Source organism: the organism of the source record quoted next, unplaced genomic scaffold, assembly GCF_019419815.1.
Source record: "Pyrus x bretschneideri cultivar Hongxiangsu unplaced genomic scaffold, Pyrus_bretschneideri_v1 Contig117, whole genome shotgun sequence".
In the NCBI taxonomy this organism is placed as follows: Eukaryota; Viridiplantae; Streptophyta; class Magnoliopsida; order Rosales; family Rosaceae; genus Pyrus; species Pyrus x bretschneideri.
Window position 1 is genome coordinate 51,071 of NW_025999410.1, and position 15,798 is coordinate 66,868.

The 15,798-nt window shown below is 37.3% G+C and overlaps 1 protein-coding gene across 1 annotated transcript; it reads left to right on the top strand.

The window, feature by feature from the left end:
- Window positions 1–1,034: 1,034 nt before the first annotated feature.
- Window positions 1,035–7,646, top strand: LOC103962404 (FGGY carbohydrate kinase domain-containing protein). The gene is made up of 15 exons (XM_048577488.1): window positions 1,035–1,368; window positions 1,609–1,688; window positions 1,895–2,012; window positions 2,157–2,335; window positions 2,650–2,732; window positions 2,824–3,008; window positions 4,015–4,076; window positions 4,296–4,404; window positions 4,498–4,617; window positions 4,701–4,820; window positions 4,915–5,035; window positions 5,146–5,302; window positions 5,806–5,878; window positions 6,275–6,402; window positions 7,144–7,646. The coding sequence occupies exons 1-15, from the start codon at window positions 1,134–1,136 to the stop codon at window positions 7,264–7,266; spliced, it is 1,893 nt and encodes a 630-aa protein (XP_048433445.1). The 5' UTR covers window positions 1,035–1,133; the 3' UTR covers window positions 7,267–7,646.
- Window positions 7,647–15,798: the final 8,152 nt, after the last annotated feature.

The following is a 15,798-nucleotide window of genomic DNA, read 5'->3' on the forward strand; positions in this document are numbered from 1 at the left end:
CAATTACATTCCATTTCCAAGAAAAAATTAAATTCCAATTCAAAGAGGGAATCTACATCAAATTAGGACACAAACTCCATTGCAACTTTGGATTCCTACACCTCTTGCCCTTTCCTACGATTAGCCCAGTAGGTGTAGGGGCATTTGTGGAGCCAAAAATAATTATAAAAATCATGAAGCTGACACGTGGATTATTTCTTGAGAAAGACAAGACTATCCCTATTAAATGAGCAAGGATCAGTCTCATTCACCATCCACAGCTAAGGTAGAGTAGGTAGAGATCAACGACTGCTCAAGGCACCCCTACCCGTAGAAAAAGTCAAATGTATTTATGTTAAAATAATCTCTTATTCTTATCATAAATACATTCCTAATTAGAAAATACATCTTTCAAGAAAGTAATTATAATTCCATTTATTTATATGCATTATGTACACCTAAAATGAAATTATAGTATACAATTTTCATCCCTCTCTCTCCTCTCTTCTTTTCCTCATTTATCTATATGCCTTATATGCCTTACGTACGCTTTAATTTTGATTTTAGGATGTACACTTTGGTCTTGTTCTAGGGCTTTCTATATTTGTATTTTTATTTATATATAAACTTTCTATCATTTGGTCACAAATCTTGTAGATTTAGTAGTGGGAACTCAAATTTACTTGAATTTGTAGTTGAAATATGTGTTTGGTATCGGAAGTAGAAGGTTAATATATACATATACATACATATATATGTATATATTAATCCGATTTACGGTTCTAAAATTAGAACCGTAAACCGGCATAAACAGAACCGGAATCGACGTAAACCAAACTGTACAACTTTAATAATAAATTTAAATGAAATCGCATCGAACCGCACCATTAATATTTTCAAGTTCAAGATTCGATTCAAGAGTAGAACTGAGGCGGACCGGACTGGATGCCAACCGCTAGATTAGGACATGCAGCACGATACTAACGAGATACTACATGCTAAAAAAAAGGGCTATATAGAATGACGTATGTTATTTTATATTTTGGGCGCATGGGGTCCGTGTCAAAATAAAGGTCTCTAATGACTAATCTATTAATCGTGATCAGATTATCAGAAAACTGAAATGAAAGAACGGCAGAAAAAGAAAGAGAGAAATGTCTGGTAAAAGAAGGGGTTGGTCTGATTCAACACCACTACTTGCCCACCAACAATCCCAATCACAGAAGCAGCACCAGCAACAACAGCATAATCTCCGTCAGTTTCAGCGTCGCTCCTCCTCAAATTCTCACTCCTCAGTCTCTCTCGAGATGACATCCTCCGCCGTCCCAACCGCCACCGCCCGCTCCGTCTTCCTCGGCATAGATGTTGGCACCGGTAGCGCCCGCGCAGGTCCCCTCCCTCTCTCTCTCTGTTTTATATAACGGAGAAAATAATAAAACCGTCGATATATAGGATTGAATATTGACAATCATATCAGATGATCAGAAATTATTGACAATTAATTAGATTTGTATCGATTTACCGCGAATTTCCTGCGCGCGTGTGGTACATGTTACGTTGTAAAGAATCAGTGTATTGCAATTGTTGTTTAGTTGTGCAATCCTGCATTGTAATTGGTACTGGATGCAGGTCTGTTCGACGAGGACGGGAAACTTCTAGGTTCTTCGAGCAGTTCGATTCAGATTTGGAAAGATGGCGATTCTGTTGAGGTAATAATAATTAAGAATTGAATTTCATCAGTACTTGCAGTAGCTAACGAATTCATTAGTACTTGTAGTAGCTAACGAATGCGGTGTTAAGTAGACTTACGGTGGTGAATTGCACAACTGGTAGTTGCTGCAGTATGTAGAGGACGAATGTGGCATTTGAATGATTCCTTGTAACTTTTACTTTTTATTTTTTTGTGCAAAATTAGCAATCGTCCACAGATATTTGGCATGCAATAAGTGCGGCTGTGAAAGCAGCGTGCTCCCTTGCAAAAGTTTCCAAGGAAGAAGTGAAGGGTATGGGATTTGCTGCTACTTGTTCACTTGGTGAGTAACTTTCTGTTTGTGTGTACCACACTGTTCGATTGAAGAAAATTGGTTATGTAATGTTCTTAGTATATATTATGCACAACAGAAAGTATGAAAACTGCTTGCTAGCATTAATCAGTAGCAGATGGTTTCTCTTTGCAGTTGCAGTGGATGCTGACGGCTCTCCTGTTACAGTTTCTTGGAGTGGTGATTCAAGAAGAAACATAATAGTATGGATGGACCATAGAGCTGTTGAACAAGCTGAAAGGATTAATTCACGTAACTCAACCGTATTGCAGTACTGTGGTGGAGCTCTTTCCCCTGAGATGCAGCCTCCAAAGGTACGTACACATCATAGCATGGTCCATCCATATTAAGTTATGACATTCCTGCATGAATTATGAATTATTTATTTAAAAGTTTAAACATATTCCATGTTCATTGCGTCTAGCTTGCATCTAGGCGTCTCAATGATCTACACGTGTATCAAAAGGTTGTATAGGAGGGATGTAGATGTACATCACAGACTAGTTACTGATATGGCGAGCGTGCTAGTATATTTTCTTTCCTTAATATATATGTATAAAATTATCCATCGGTTCCTTTTTTTTGCTCTACATTTCTTTTTAAAAAGATGAAGACCATCTTTATGCAGCTTCTATGGGTGAAAGAAAATCTTCCCGAGTCTTGGTCAATGGTCTTCAGGTGGATGGACCTGAGTGATTGGTTATCATACAGGTACTTGAATCCATTCGATATGTGATCCCTTCGTCCTAGTCAAGTTCGACTTTAATTTGTTGAACAAACTGATGTATTTGCATATCATTAGGGCCACAGGAGATGATACTCGAAGTCTCTGTACAACAGTGTGCAAGTGGACATATCTTGGTCATGCACATATGCAGCTTAACAATGAGAAAGATTCTCGAGATATGGAAGCTTGTGGGTGGGATGATGATTTCTTGGAGGAGATTGGATTGGGTGATCTTGTAGATGGTCATCATGCTAAGATAGGTAAAGACTTGTAGATACAAGTTCTCTATATGTCTTCTTTATGGGGGATATGTAAAATCCTGTAGTTTTCTAACGAACGGTGCTTTGACATGCTGATGATTGAGAATTTAACAAGATCTTAAAAATCTAGTGATTTATTCATTTATTATTAGTAGATATATTAATGATTGGTAAATTTCTTAAGATGAAGAAGGGCACACCATTTATGTTCAATTAGATAAGATTCACCTGCATTGTTCACATATGGTGAGAAATTTAGTATCGAGTATACATCGACTTATTCCTTTTAAGATGCCCCTTAACTTCGAAGAGGCTTCTTGTGATGCATTTCCCCCCTTAAATGATTTCTGGATATGGTATAAGTTTCAGTGTTGACTGACTGATAGTTTAGTAGTAACTTTTCAACTTTGTTTTTGGAGAGAGGTACATGATGGTCTTACTAGAATTCGTATATGTGTTGACAAATATTTCTCAGTCATTTTATCTTGCCACGATCTTTATCCCAGTATGACTATCTTTATATTGGAACAGTGGAATTATGCATTGCATATGCATATCCCTGCTTTTGTCTTATTTAAAATTATTGCTCTACCGTAAATGGACTGTCATGTTATCAGATATTTGCATTTGAATATTCATTGTTTTGTCAATGTTAATGAATCTTTAGAGAAGTGCTCAGGAATAGGATTCTTTGTTGAAGAGAAAAGGTAGTGCTATAATTTAATGATGAAACAATCCAAAAGTCTTGTCTTGTATCCTTCTCCCATTTGGTTCTGGGGTTTCTGAATGACTATTAGTTATTGATTCCTGATCTTCTGGATACACACTTCAGTTTACTTCAACTCTGCGTTAATCAACTATATCTATATCTGAAAATAGTTCACAGGTCAACTTGAGTGTATTCGCAACCATTATTTATGTCTTGGTTATTGTGCCAAGTCTTTCAAATGCTTTGTGCTACCACTGGGTACTTTTGGCCTTGGTTGATAACTTGAGATTGAAACAGGACGAAGTGTAGCCTTCCCTGGTCATCCTCTGGGTTCTGGTCTCACACCAACTGCTGCGAAGGCAAGATATTTTGTACTGAAGATTTCACTTTGATTTCAAGTGGCGCTCCCTTGAGGTCCATTAACCATGCATACACATTTTATTTGCTGCTAGAGTATGAGCACATCCTTTTTGGGTGGCTTTGGAAGTTTGGAGGGTGATTTCACATGATTTTTTTTTTTTTTTTTTGACTCGTGCTGTGGTTAGTCTTTTATTATTCAAAGTAATTTAAATTTCCAGGAATTAGATCTTGTAGCAGGAATCCCTGTTGGAACTTCCCTAATTGATGCTCATGCCGGTGGTGTGGGGGTAATGGAAAGTGTGCCTGTGACATATTCTGAGCCTAAAGGTTGCTAAGTCCTATCCACTTTTGCTTTTAGTTATTCTACTTAATTTTTTAGCTAAAGTGATGTATTCTTCTAAACAACTGTTATATGTTCAGAGTCTGATGGTGAAGCTCTCTGCCGTCGTATGGTGTTAGTCTGTGGAACTTCTACATGCCATATGGTTGTATCTCGGGACAAACTTTTCATTCCAGGGGTCTGGGGCCCATACTGGTCAGGTATGGGAACAAGCTTTCCAGCTGTAGTGTCGTTATCATTGTCAACATACTTTACCTACTCTTTTTCCTCTTTAAATTTTCAGCTATGGTGCCCGAATATTGGCTCACAGAAGGTGGACAGAGTGCTACAGGTGCATTATTGGATCATATAATTGAAAGCCATCTTGCGGCTCCTTACCTTGCAAATCGTGCTGCTTCTCAGCGTGAGAGTCATTGATCAACTTATTTTATGCTAATTGCTGTACTAGGATAGATGGCTTAAATCTTGCTTAGTTTGATCTCTGCATCTCTCTCTAGGCATTTCTTTGTTTGAACTACTGAAGAAGTTACTGAACACAATGATGCATGATCTGAAGCGTCCATTCGTTGCTTCTCTGACCGAAGATATGCATGTTCTTCCAGATTTTCATGGGAACAGGTTTATCCTTATACATTGAGCTTAATTTCACTTGTCATAGTGCACCCCCACACCAAACCACCACCACCCCAAATCTCTTCCATTAAGCTACTGAATTTGTGATGGCATAGGTCGCCCAATGCAGACCCAAAGGCAAAAGGTATGGTATGTGGCCTAACACTTGATACAAGTCAGAATCAGTTGGCTCTTCAGTATCTTGCCACAGTACAAGGCATTGCATATGGCACACGTCACATTGTAGAGCACTGCAACGCCAATGGTCACAAAGTAAGCATGCACACTTCTCAGTTCTCTTATTTTGTATGCATCAATTGTAAACAGACAATTTCAAAGAATGACCAACCTTTGAAACTTATAATATTCTTTAGTTTTGATTTTGAACTTTTTATAAATGGCATGCAATATTTGTAGATCATAGTATTAAAAGCAAACTGCTTATGGTATTTGTAGGTCATATAGTACATGATTCTTTGGAGGAAGTTGTATCTGTTTAGGAAATGTTTTCTTCTACTTTGTCTTTTAACCTTTCCTCCTGAGGTTATTTGAATTGGTAAGAATACAACTAGGAGAGAATATATAACATGGTTCCATGGTTAACTCCTGCTTGGAACAAAGGTTTGTGATTCTATTTAGGAATCATACTCAACATGGCTACCGGACCTCAATTCCTCCACTTTTGAGGAGAACTATCATTGTTACACTTTGGTCTCTAGAGTAATCGGAACCTAAAAAATGTAACCTTTTTTGAGTATCTGTTTCATTCTTTGCAGATTGACACAATACTAGCATGCGGAGGCCTTGCTAAGAATGCACTATTTATTCAAGAACATGCAGATATAATAGGTCTCTCTCTCTCTCTCTCTCTCATAAACATTAAATGCCCCCAGCTCCTTCTTGTTTTCATCTGTCTAATGTTCATTTATCTGTCTTCTGCTGTCCTCCTTCAAAATGAACTATTATTGTCATTTTAGATTTGTCTGATCGTTCTTCTCTGTTGTTGAAGTTTATTGCAGAACCTATGTTTGTTTTGTTGCATCGGTCGTTTTGTTTCTCAAATTAGTAATGTAATTGTTCAATGACTAAACTGTTTCTGTATGCTGAAGATTCTACTGTGGGACTGGATTGGCGAAAGAAAACTTCGGGATAATTAATGATGCTTTAGAGTACCAAAGTCAAAGTCTTTGTTTATGCATTTACATAACCCTTGCCCCTTGGACCCCTTGTCTGTGATTTATTCAGGTTGCCCTATAATTCTTCCACGAGAAAGTGAACCTGTGCTCTTGGGTGCTGCCATTCTTGGTGCTGTTGCTGCAAGGAGATATTCTAGTCTGCATGAGGCCATGAAGGCTCTGAATGCAGCGGGCCAGGTACTAATGGTGGATTTTTTTAGATTTCATTTTTCAAAACAAATATTTTATTCCTTTCTGATGGAGAATATTTAGGTCTGAACTCTGAAGCAAAACGTCCCAGCAGTTCTCTTTTCTCTCTTAGCAGTTTAGGAGGGTAGTAATTTTTTGTACCTTTCTGAGGGAGAATATTTAGGTTTGAAGTGAAACCTCCCAGCAGTTTTCAGGCAGAACCGGCATTTAATTGTTTTGTAACCTACTTTAGGACATAGGGTTGTATTCGAATGTTTTCTTCTTTCTCAAATTTCCAAGCCTATAATAGAGGTAAAAAAATCATGAGATGAGGGCATTATTAGGAATATTTACGAGGGTAAACACAAATAGTATCCTCGTTTGTACTTTTTGTGTCGATACTGTACTTGCGTCCACAATGACATTTCATGATTTAGCATTTCAGGTTTATATTGCAAAATAATTAACTAAAATAGTATGATTTTGTGGTCAAAGATGCATGTGTATGACTTTTGAGTCATGGGTAGGGTTCTACAACGCAAGGTGGACTGCTATTGGAAATTCCAAGCTCATGATGTTTGCCATATTACGGTTTATTTAGATATATCTTTTTTTGGGCGCAAAAAAAGTGAAAACGAAATTTGTTTACAAGTGTGTAATTGTGGTGAACTGTATAATATACATTTACCCGCAGACTGGTTTCCCATATTTTGTTTAAAAGTTTCAGATACCATCTTCCTCATTTGGCAGGTCATCCATCCATCCAAAGATCCTAGGGTGAAGAAGTACCATGATGCCAAGTACCGCATTTTTCGCGAGCTTTATGAGCAGCAGCTATCTCATCGTTCTCTGATGGCTCAAGCCTTGGCTTAATTGATTCATTCGTGATGCATGGCGCTTGTTATATTGGGAGAGAAAAATGCACAGCCTTTGTGATGTTACGAGGTTTAACCGAAGATTTTTTTTCCCCTTCTTAATCATGTAAAAGCCTTGACTTTGGCTACTCGTAAGGAATTCTTCAAAAGGCCAAACCATACAGGTAAAGCAGTGCCAAAGAAATTAAAATTCAGCACAGCAAAATATGTATAGGCACTGGCTAAGTGCTTTTTGCCGAATTACCTTTGGCATCATCAAAGGTAGCAAACGAAATTATGAATGTCAACAGCCATATATTTTCAGTGTCAAATTTCAGTAATGCTGACTGTAATTTACTCGGATGATCACTTTCGTCCGTGTAGTCGTATTTTCTTGCATATTTGTCTTCCCAGTTCATTGACTAAGTTAGCGGATTTTGAAAAGCCCATTTGATTTCTTTGTTTTTTCTTGTAACGAGTTCCTCTTCATTTTGGGTCGGACTGAATAAATTAAACGGAGATGATCATTTCTCCTCAAAACAAGAGCGTATTGGGATTCTTGCCCCCTGAACTCAATCCCTCGAAGATGCTTGCACCTCAAGACAGCCAGCTGGAAGAGTCGGTTATTCAATAGCAACTCGATAACAACTGCATTGAAGGTTTCATTCCAGAGGAGCTATGTGATATCACTGGCAAACAATATACAGTTGGTGGATGGATGCCAAGTTGCATAGGAAACATCAGACATCTTCAAAGAGTTTTCCTAAAGTCCAACAAATTGAACTCACCAATACCAGTCAATTTGTTTTGGAACCCAATTTCTGGAGACATTCCGAGCATCATAGGATCTTTTCAAAGCATAAACTCTCTAGATTTGTCAAACAACTTGTTCATAGGATCTATTTCCACAAACATTTGGTTATTGAACTCATCAATGCAAGTCTTCAAAGTTTACAAGAATTGTAATTGGCTACAGGGCATAGAATCATATCGTATCATGAACTCCGTTGTGGAAGCAGCTTTCTGGGAGTCGCAAGTTTTGGCTCTGTGTACAAGGGGAATCTTTCCCATGGGACAACCGTTGCTGTCAAAGTTCAAGGTATGCAAATAGAAGGTGCCTCCAAAAGTTTCATTGCAGAATGAAAAGAATGGCCGGCAATCCGACATTGAAATCTTTTCAAGGTGATAACTACGTGCTCGGGTCTGTACGTATGAGTTTTGGTGCTGCAATACATGTCTAATGGTAGTCTCGAGGAGTGGTTCTACTCTCACAGTTATTGTCTAAATCTTTTTCAAAGAGTTAGCGTGTTGGTCGATATTGCATCAGCTTTGGGATATCTCCGTCAAGGTCAATCAGAGCCTGTGGTTATTAAGAACGGTGAAGAGGATTTTTCTGTATTGATTGATAAAATCTACACAAGTTACAAGTTAATATAAAAGGGGTAAGGAGAGAAAGCACAACACGTCCAACTCCTTAATTTAAGCTTCGAAAGGCTATACAAGATCCCTTGATTTAGGGAGACTTCATGACACTCCTTGATACAGGGCTTCACCGACTTTCATTAGGTTTCTTATATTAAATATTTCAACACTCCCCCTCAAGTTGGAGAGTGTATGTCAAGAACTCCTAACTTGCGTAACATGGTTGAGAATGCATTCTTTCCCAATGCCTTTGTGAACACATCTGCTAGTTGGTGTGAGGAAGATACATATTTTGTAACAATGGAACCATCTTGCACTTTGTCTCTGATGAAGTGACAATCAATCTCTATATGTCTAGTCCTATCATGGAAGACGGGGTTAGCAGCTATGTGTAAAGCTGCTTGGTTATCACAATGCAGTGTCGCGGCCCCTGGATGTGACAATCTCAAGTCTTTGAGAAGATGTCGAAGCCAAGACAATTCACAACAGACACCCGTCATAGCTCTATATTCAGCTTCGGCTGAAGATAAGGAAACCGTCTTTTGTCTTTTTGATCTCCAAGAAATCAAAGATCCCTAGAATATGCAATAACCTGTGGTAGACCTTCAGGTGATTTGCCCAGTTCGAGTCTTAATAAGCTATCAGAGCTAGATTGTGATGTGAGGAAAAGAAAAGGCCCTAACCTGGTGTGCCTTTGATATACCTTAAAACACGAAATGCTGCCTCCATATGTGGCTTATGTGGTTCACGCATAAAATGGCTCAATTAAATCAAACGCCAACAATTCTTCTATACTGAGATGGATCTTTAAGCAGTTCCGCTTTGTCTGAAAGCTTCAAATTTTGTTCCATTGGGAAGTTCACTGGCCGTGCTCCCAAGAGGCCAACGTCCTTCAAAATCTCCAAAGCGTATTTCCGTTGTGAAAGGGAAATACCTTTGTGTGAACGTTACACTTCAATCCCCAGAAAATATTTTAAGTTTCCGAGATCTTTGATTCGAAAGCGACTGTGTAGAAACTTTTTAAGAGAGGATATGGCAGCCATATTATTTCCAGTAATGACGATGTCATCCACATAAATCAAAAGGGCTGTGAATGACTTTCCTTTTCGATGAGTAAAAAGAGAGTAATTGGCTTTGGATTGTCAAAACTTGCAGTTTGAATAGTAGTGAAGAACTTAGCAAACCATTGACAAGAAGCTGGCTTTAAACCATACAATGACTTATTGAGGCGACACACTAAACTCTCCCCCTGTCGCAAAAGACCAGGAGGGGGTGACATATAGATTTCCTCATGAAGATTGCCATGTAGAAATGCATTATTAATGTCCAGTTGGTGAAGGGACCAATTTTGAGCAGAAGCAAGAGCTAATAAACATTGAACAGCAGTCATTTTAGTTGTAGGTGAAAAAGTATCATCGTAGTCAATACCTTCCATCTGAGTGTAGCCATTGGCTACCAAACGCACTTTGTAACGCTCAATGGTTCCATCAGAATGCCGTTTGATCTTATAAACCCATCTGCAACCAATAAGAGATTTTCTGGAAGGAAGAGAAGTAAGCGTCCAAATGTGATTCTCTGCCAATGCCTGTAATTCAGAATGCATTGCGGCCTGCCAGTGAGGGCTAGAAGCGGCCTTTGTATATGTACTAGGCTCCTCATCATGAGTAACATGAGCAATGTAAGCGAAATGATTGGGTGAGTAACGGTGATAAGATAAGAAATTACTCAATGGATACTGTGTACCTTTACAAAGACTTGATGATGAAGACGACAATGGTTTGGGTGTGGGCAATGTCACTTGTGAGAATACATACTCACCGAGGTAAGCAGGGGTAGTGCGATGGCGTTGGGGTCGCCCAATAGAGTTTGGTGGAGCTATGCTATCATCAATGGAGAAAGGACGATTTATGGGATTGGGTAGTGATGTGTCAAGGTGGTTGTATTGGGTGAATAAGTGTCTGAAAGGGTAAGAGGGGATGAGGCATAGAGACATGGTGGACTAGACGTTTCTAGAGTGGATGGAGAAAGGATGGATGTAGAAGGAATGGGGTTGACAACAGGGTAAGGATGTAGGTTTGTAGAAGGTTCTACCGTGGGAGAAGATGGCATGGTCTAAAATGGGTAGGTATTTTCATGAAAAATGACATCTCGGTTGGTAAAAATATGTTTTGTTGTTAAATCATAAAGTTTGTATGCCTTTTGCCCAAAAGGATAACCAAGAAATACACAACACCTAGCTCATGCATCAAACTTATGAGAAACATGTACATTGATCACATAGGCAAGACATCCAAACACACGTATATGAGAAAAAGTGGGAGGTTTAGCATGAAGTAGTTCATAAGGTGTTTTGTAATGGAGAAGAGGGGTTGGAAATCTGTTTATAAGGTGTGTAGCAGTTAACACACAATCCCCCCAAAAACGTAATGGAAGATGAACCTAAAAACGCAAAGCACGTGCCATTTCAAGAATGTGATGATGCTTGCATTCTACAACGCTATTTTGTTGAGGCATATAGACGCATGAATGTTGAAAAACAAACCCAATATCCTTAGAAAAAGGACGTAAAGAAAGGAACTCCCCACCATTATTGATTTGAATTGTTCATACTTGTGTTTGGAATTGTGTTTGTACAAAGGAAAAAAACTTTTTAAGTAGGCTTTGTGTTTCACTTTTATGGTGCATGAGGAAGACCCATGTAAACCTAGAATAATCATCTACCACTGTTAAAAAAATAATTGGCTCTAGAAAGAGAACTTATCTTATAAGGACCCCAAATGTCACAATGGATGAGATCAAAAGGTTTCTTAGTAGTAATTGAACTAATGCCAAAAGGAAGACGATGTTGCTTGGCCAATGGACATATATCGCAAGCATCATGCAACTTAAAAGGGATATGCAACACATTTTTTGCCATAAAGTCTAATCGAGATGGCAATATGTGACCTAAATGTCGATGCCATAATTCAGTGGATGAGGTGACAGGGTTGCAAGAAGGTTTGACAGAAGATGTTGGCCTTTTTGAAACTAGTGCCACCAAGTAATGTAGTCTTCCACGCTGTTTACCCAAACCAATCGGTTTCTTCGTAGCCAAATCCTATAAAATGCACCAGTAAGGGAAAAATGTTACTGAACAAGCTATTGCACTAATGACCTTGCTTATAGACATTAAGTTAACTTTGAAAGTTGGCACACACAATACATCTTGCAAATGAATGGAAGAATTTAAAGATAAATTCCCAATGGATGTGATAGGAGCCTCCTGTCCACTAGGCATTTGAACAAGTGGTAAGGTGACACTCTTGGTACAACGAGTGAGTGAATTTGGTGAAGATGTAATATGGTCCGTCACACCACTGTCAATTATCCATCGACAAAGGCGTTTCAGAGGTTTTAACAAACCTGATGAGTTTTTAGTGGCATTGGCAGCAACATTGGCTTTGGAAGCATGCTGTGCTGTCTCATTGCTATCATGATGGACAATATCTGCTAGAATTGAACGTCAGATAGACCAGGTACATCAGAATGCAGTTCTTGTAAAGAAGCCCTATTGGTGGTATTGTTGGCGGAACTTCCATGGCGTTTGTTATGTCCACCACCGTTGTTCCCACGCCCACCACATTTGTTGCTATGATGAAGATGATGTTTAGGAGGATATCCATGCAATTTGTAGCATGTGTCAATGGTATGATGGGTGGTGTCACAATAAGTGCAGTGAAGTTATTTATGGGAAGAGGAGTTGCTGCCAATTTGGCTGCCAGTTTGCGACTTCTACCATTGACAAACCACCATAGTTGATACCTTTGTAGCTTCACGTGAATCGCTCACATCGCGTTATTTTTCTTACTGGACAATCATGGAATACGTTGAATGCACAAAGGGCAATGGACTCATCATCAGAATGTTGCTACGCGCAGCACCATAAGACTCGTTGAGACTTAGGAGGAATTGCATTAATCTAGTTCTCTCCGTTTTATCACCTTGCTTCTTTAAAGCACCGCAAGTGCAAGATGCATGATCATTATGGGATGCAAGTTCATCCCACAATCTCTTCAGTTTGGTATATCTTGTTGAATATGATAAATTCTGGGTGCATTACCTTGGCTGAAATGATCTTCAAGATCCTACCAAATTTCTTAGGGGGTGGTGTAGTAAACGATGTTATCATGGATAGTCTGGTCAACTGAATTCAAGATCCAAGAAACGATCATGTCGTTGCACTGTTTCTAGGAAGCAAAGTCATCTGGTTTCTTGCTTTCATCAGGAGCCTTAAATGTGCCATCCATAAAACCCAGCTTGTTCTTAGCACTTAGAGAAAGCTTCACAAAACGACACCAAGTGAAATAATTGTCTCTGTTGAAAAGCTTGGAGACAAGAACCATTGCCAGATGATCAAAATGGTGAATGAAAAAAATAACTAGAAATTTTTGACTTATTTCCATTCGAACTTTGTTCGCCAGCCATGAAAGAACAACGACACAGAAGAAAAATGCAGAAGAAAAAAAATGCAGTGAGAAGAAACTAGGGTTCGCTTGGATTTCCCTAACTCTGTGATACCATATTAAGAATGGCGAAGAAGATTTTTCTGTATTGATTGATAAAATCTACACAAGTTAGAAGTAAATATAAAAAGGGTAAGGAGAGAAAGCACAACACGTGCAACTTCTTAATTTAAGCTTTGAAAGGCTATACAAGATCCCTATATTTAGGGAGACTTCATGACACTCCTTGATACAGGGCTTCACCGACTTCCATTAAGTTTCTTATATTAATTATTTCAACAGTAGTGCACTGTGATTTGGAGCCTATCAATATCTTTCTTGATGAAGACATAGTTGCACATATGGGAGACTTCGGTCTTGCTACAATTTTAGCAAGAAATAAGGATGCAACAAAAACTAGAACTCTTAGTACGCTTGGTTATGTTGCACCTGTAATACATATTCTGAAAACACAATAACAAGACATTAGGATCACAAATAAATCAAATCAATATAAAGTAGATACGAAGTTATGAACTAATTATATTGAAGACATGGTTATGAAGATGAAGCCATTGATGAACTCTAGGTTGTCTTTTCCTTCCAATACTTCAAAATATCCCTCTACTATATGACTAGGTTTTAGTATTATGAGGAATTCAATAATGGAAGCAGAGACTTAACCTAGTATTTATATACCATTGGAGTTCCTTATTAGCTGGCCTATTAACAGCTAAGAAGGTTAACCTTATCACCTTGATTGAGTCTTATCATGATGGAATATCTTTGTATTTGAACCTCTAGATGATTTTCCTAGATTAGCTGCAATGATTTAAGACTCCACAATTCTTACCTAATTAGGACTCTTAATTTATTCGAATTGCACATCACATAATAATCAAGTGATTTGTTTCTCAAGTAAACCAAGTGTCACACATTGGCATTCATAGAACTTTGCATTCTCCCACTTGAATGTCAATGTGATGTCCTGATAAGAACTCGTGGTGATCACTGAGTCTTCATAAGTTTGCAATCAATCTTTCCTAGCAACTTGTTACTTTTGAATCAAGTGCAGAACCACAAAAAACAAGGCACATATTCGATAATTCCTTGCACTCCATGATTACATGCGCACTTAACTAAAAGCACTATGTTACTAACAAAGTCATGATATCAATAGCTAATAATCAAAACATTAGCTCACGATAGTCAAACTAAAAATATATTTTAGTACAAAAGTAGTTCACAAAAGAACTCAACAACGTTGGTAACAACATCCAACTTGTCTATCAATTTAGAATATGATAAGAGAACAAGTAAAATATGACATACTATTTACAAAATTAGGACCTCTTATTAAAACTTATGAACAAAACTTAAACAAAATTTATTCTTAAAATATCAGCCACTAACACTTCAAGTTTTGAACACAAAAGGCAATCTCTTATTCCCACTTATTAGTAGAGAAAAAAAATATATAAACAAATTATTGCTTCCACTAGAAAAACATTAGTCATGGGATCTAAAACATAAAATTTGTGAGCTCAACATCTTTATTCTAGATATCTGTAGAGAAGTGATTCTTGTGACTGAAAAACTATACAAAATTATTTGGTTAGTTTTGTTCATCTAACAATTGACAGAAATAGAAAACTTTAACTGAATGTTTTCTTATTGCATCAAAAGCATATAATTCCATAATCATCTTTGGACATAACCTAATTATATTAGGTTTGCATAGCTAAAACATAAAATACAAGGGCAAACGTACATAGCTTCAACACTTTTGAGTAGATGAAGTATATGCAATCTTATCAATTTCATGTTTCACTATACATTGATTTATAGTTGTACTGAATAAAAAAACATTTTTTAGCAGATTAATTATCCATCAATAACATTTAAATCACAAGTTCAATTTCTTGAACAACAAGCAAGAATTAATAAGTAAAGCACTTTTGAGCAAAATTTATTCATGAATATGAATATGGTCATATTGTATTTATCAGTTCAATATTGATAAATAACGATTGTGATTCAAACTAAAATTTCCTGCAAGGTTAGTTGCATAAAACAAATAAAATATAAGCAAGTATGATGATTTACATCTTATCTTCCCACAACATGACATTAAACGAACGCAAAATTATTGAATGTGAAGCCCATAATATATGCAAAATTAATGAGTGTGAAGCCCATAATATATTATTTCTCCCACTTAGGCAACACTCCTCAAAATTTCAAGGTTCACAATAAGAGTTTCATAAATAAAAAAAAATAATGATCATGATTTTTTTTTAAATTTTATTTTAGTATTCGAGAAGACATACATATGTGAATATTAAAAAAAAAAAATTAGGTCACACATTAAAATGAAACCCTATAAGAGAATCCAAAATAAAATATTTGTTTTAATTATAAAACAAAGTCGATTAAAATAAACACTTAATTTAGATATCTCAATAATATCATTTTTCAAACAATAACTTAATCAATTTAGAATCCAGAGAATATTAAGGCAAAAGATAGGTACATTTACCTATTTCGTTCTTGATTTGCAAAATACACCATGGATGTAATCAAGTTGTGGAGGGTCGAACCAACTGTAAATTGCTTGATTGTTACACCTTTGGGCAGAAACAAATCAT

Bases quoted from the DNA above. Each gene is read 5' to 3' on its own strand.
- LOC103962404 (XM_048577488.1), top strand. From the start codon at position 1,134: ATGTCTGGTAAAAGAAGGGGTTGGTCTGATTCAACACCACTACTTGCC. The intron at 2,013-2,156 runs GTGAGTAACTTT...TTCTCTTTGCAG, and splicing joins TGCTGCTACTTGTTCACTTG to TTGCAGTGGATGCTGACGGC. The intron at 3,009-4,014 runs GTAAAGACTTGT...AGATTGAAACAG, and splicing joins TGGTCATCATGCTAAGATAG to GACGAAGTGTAGCCTTCCCT.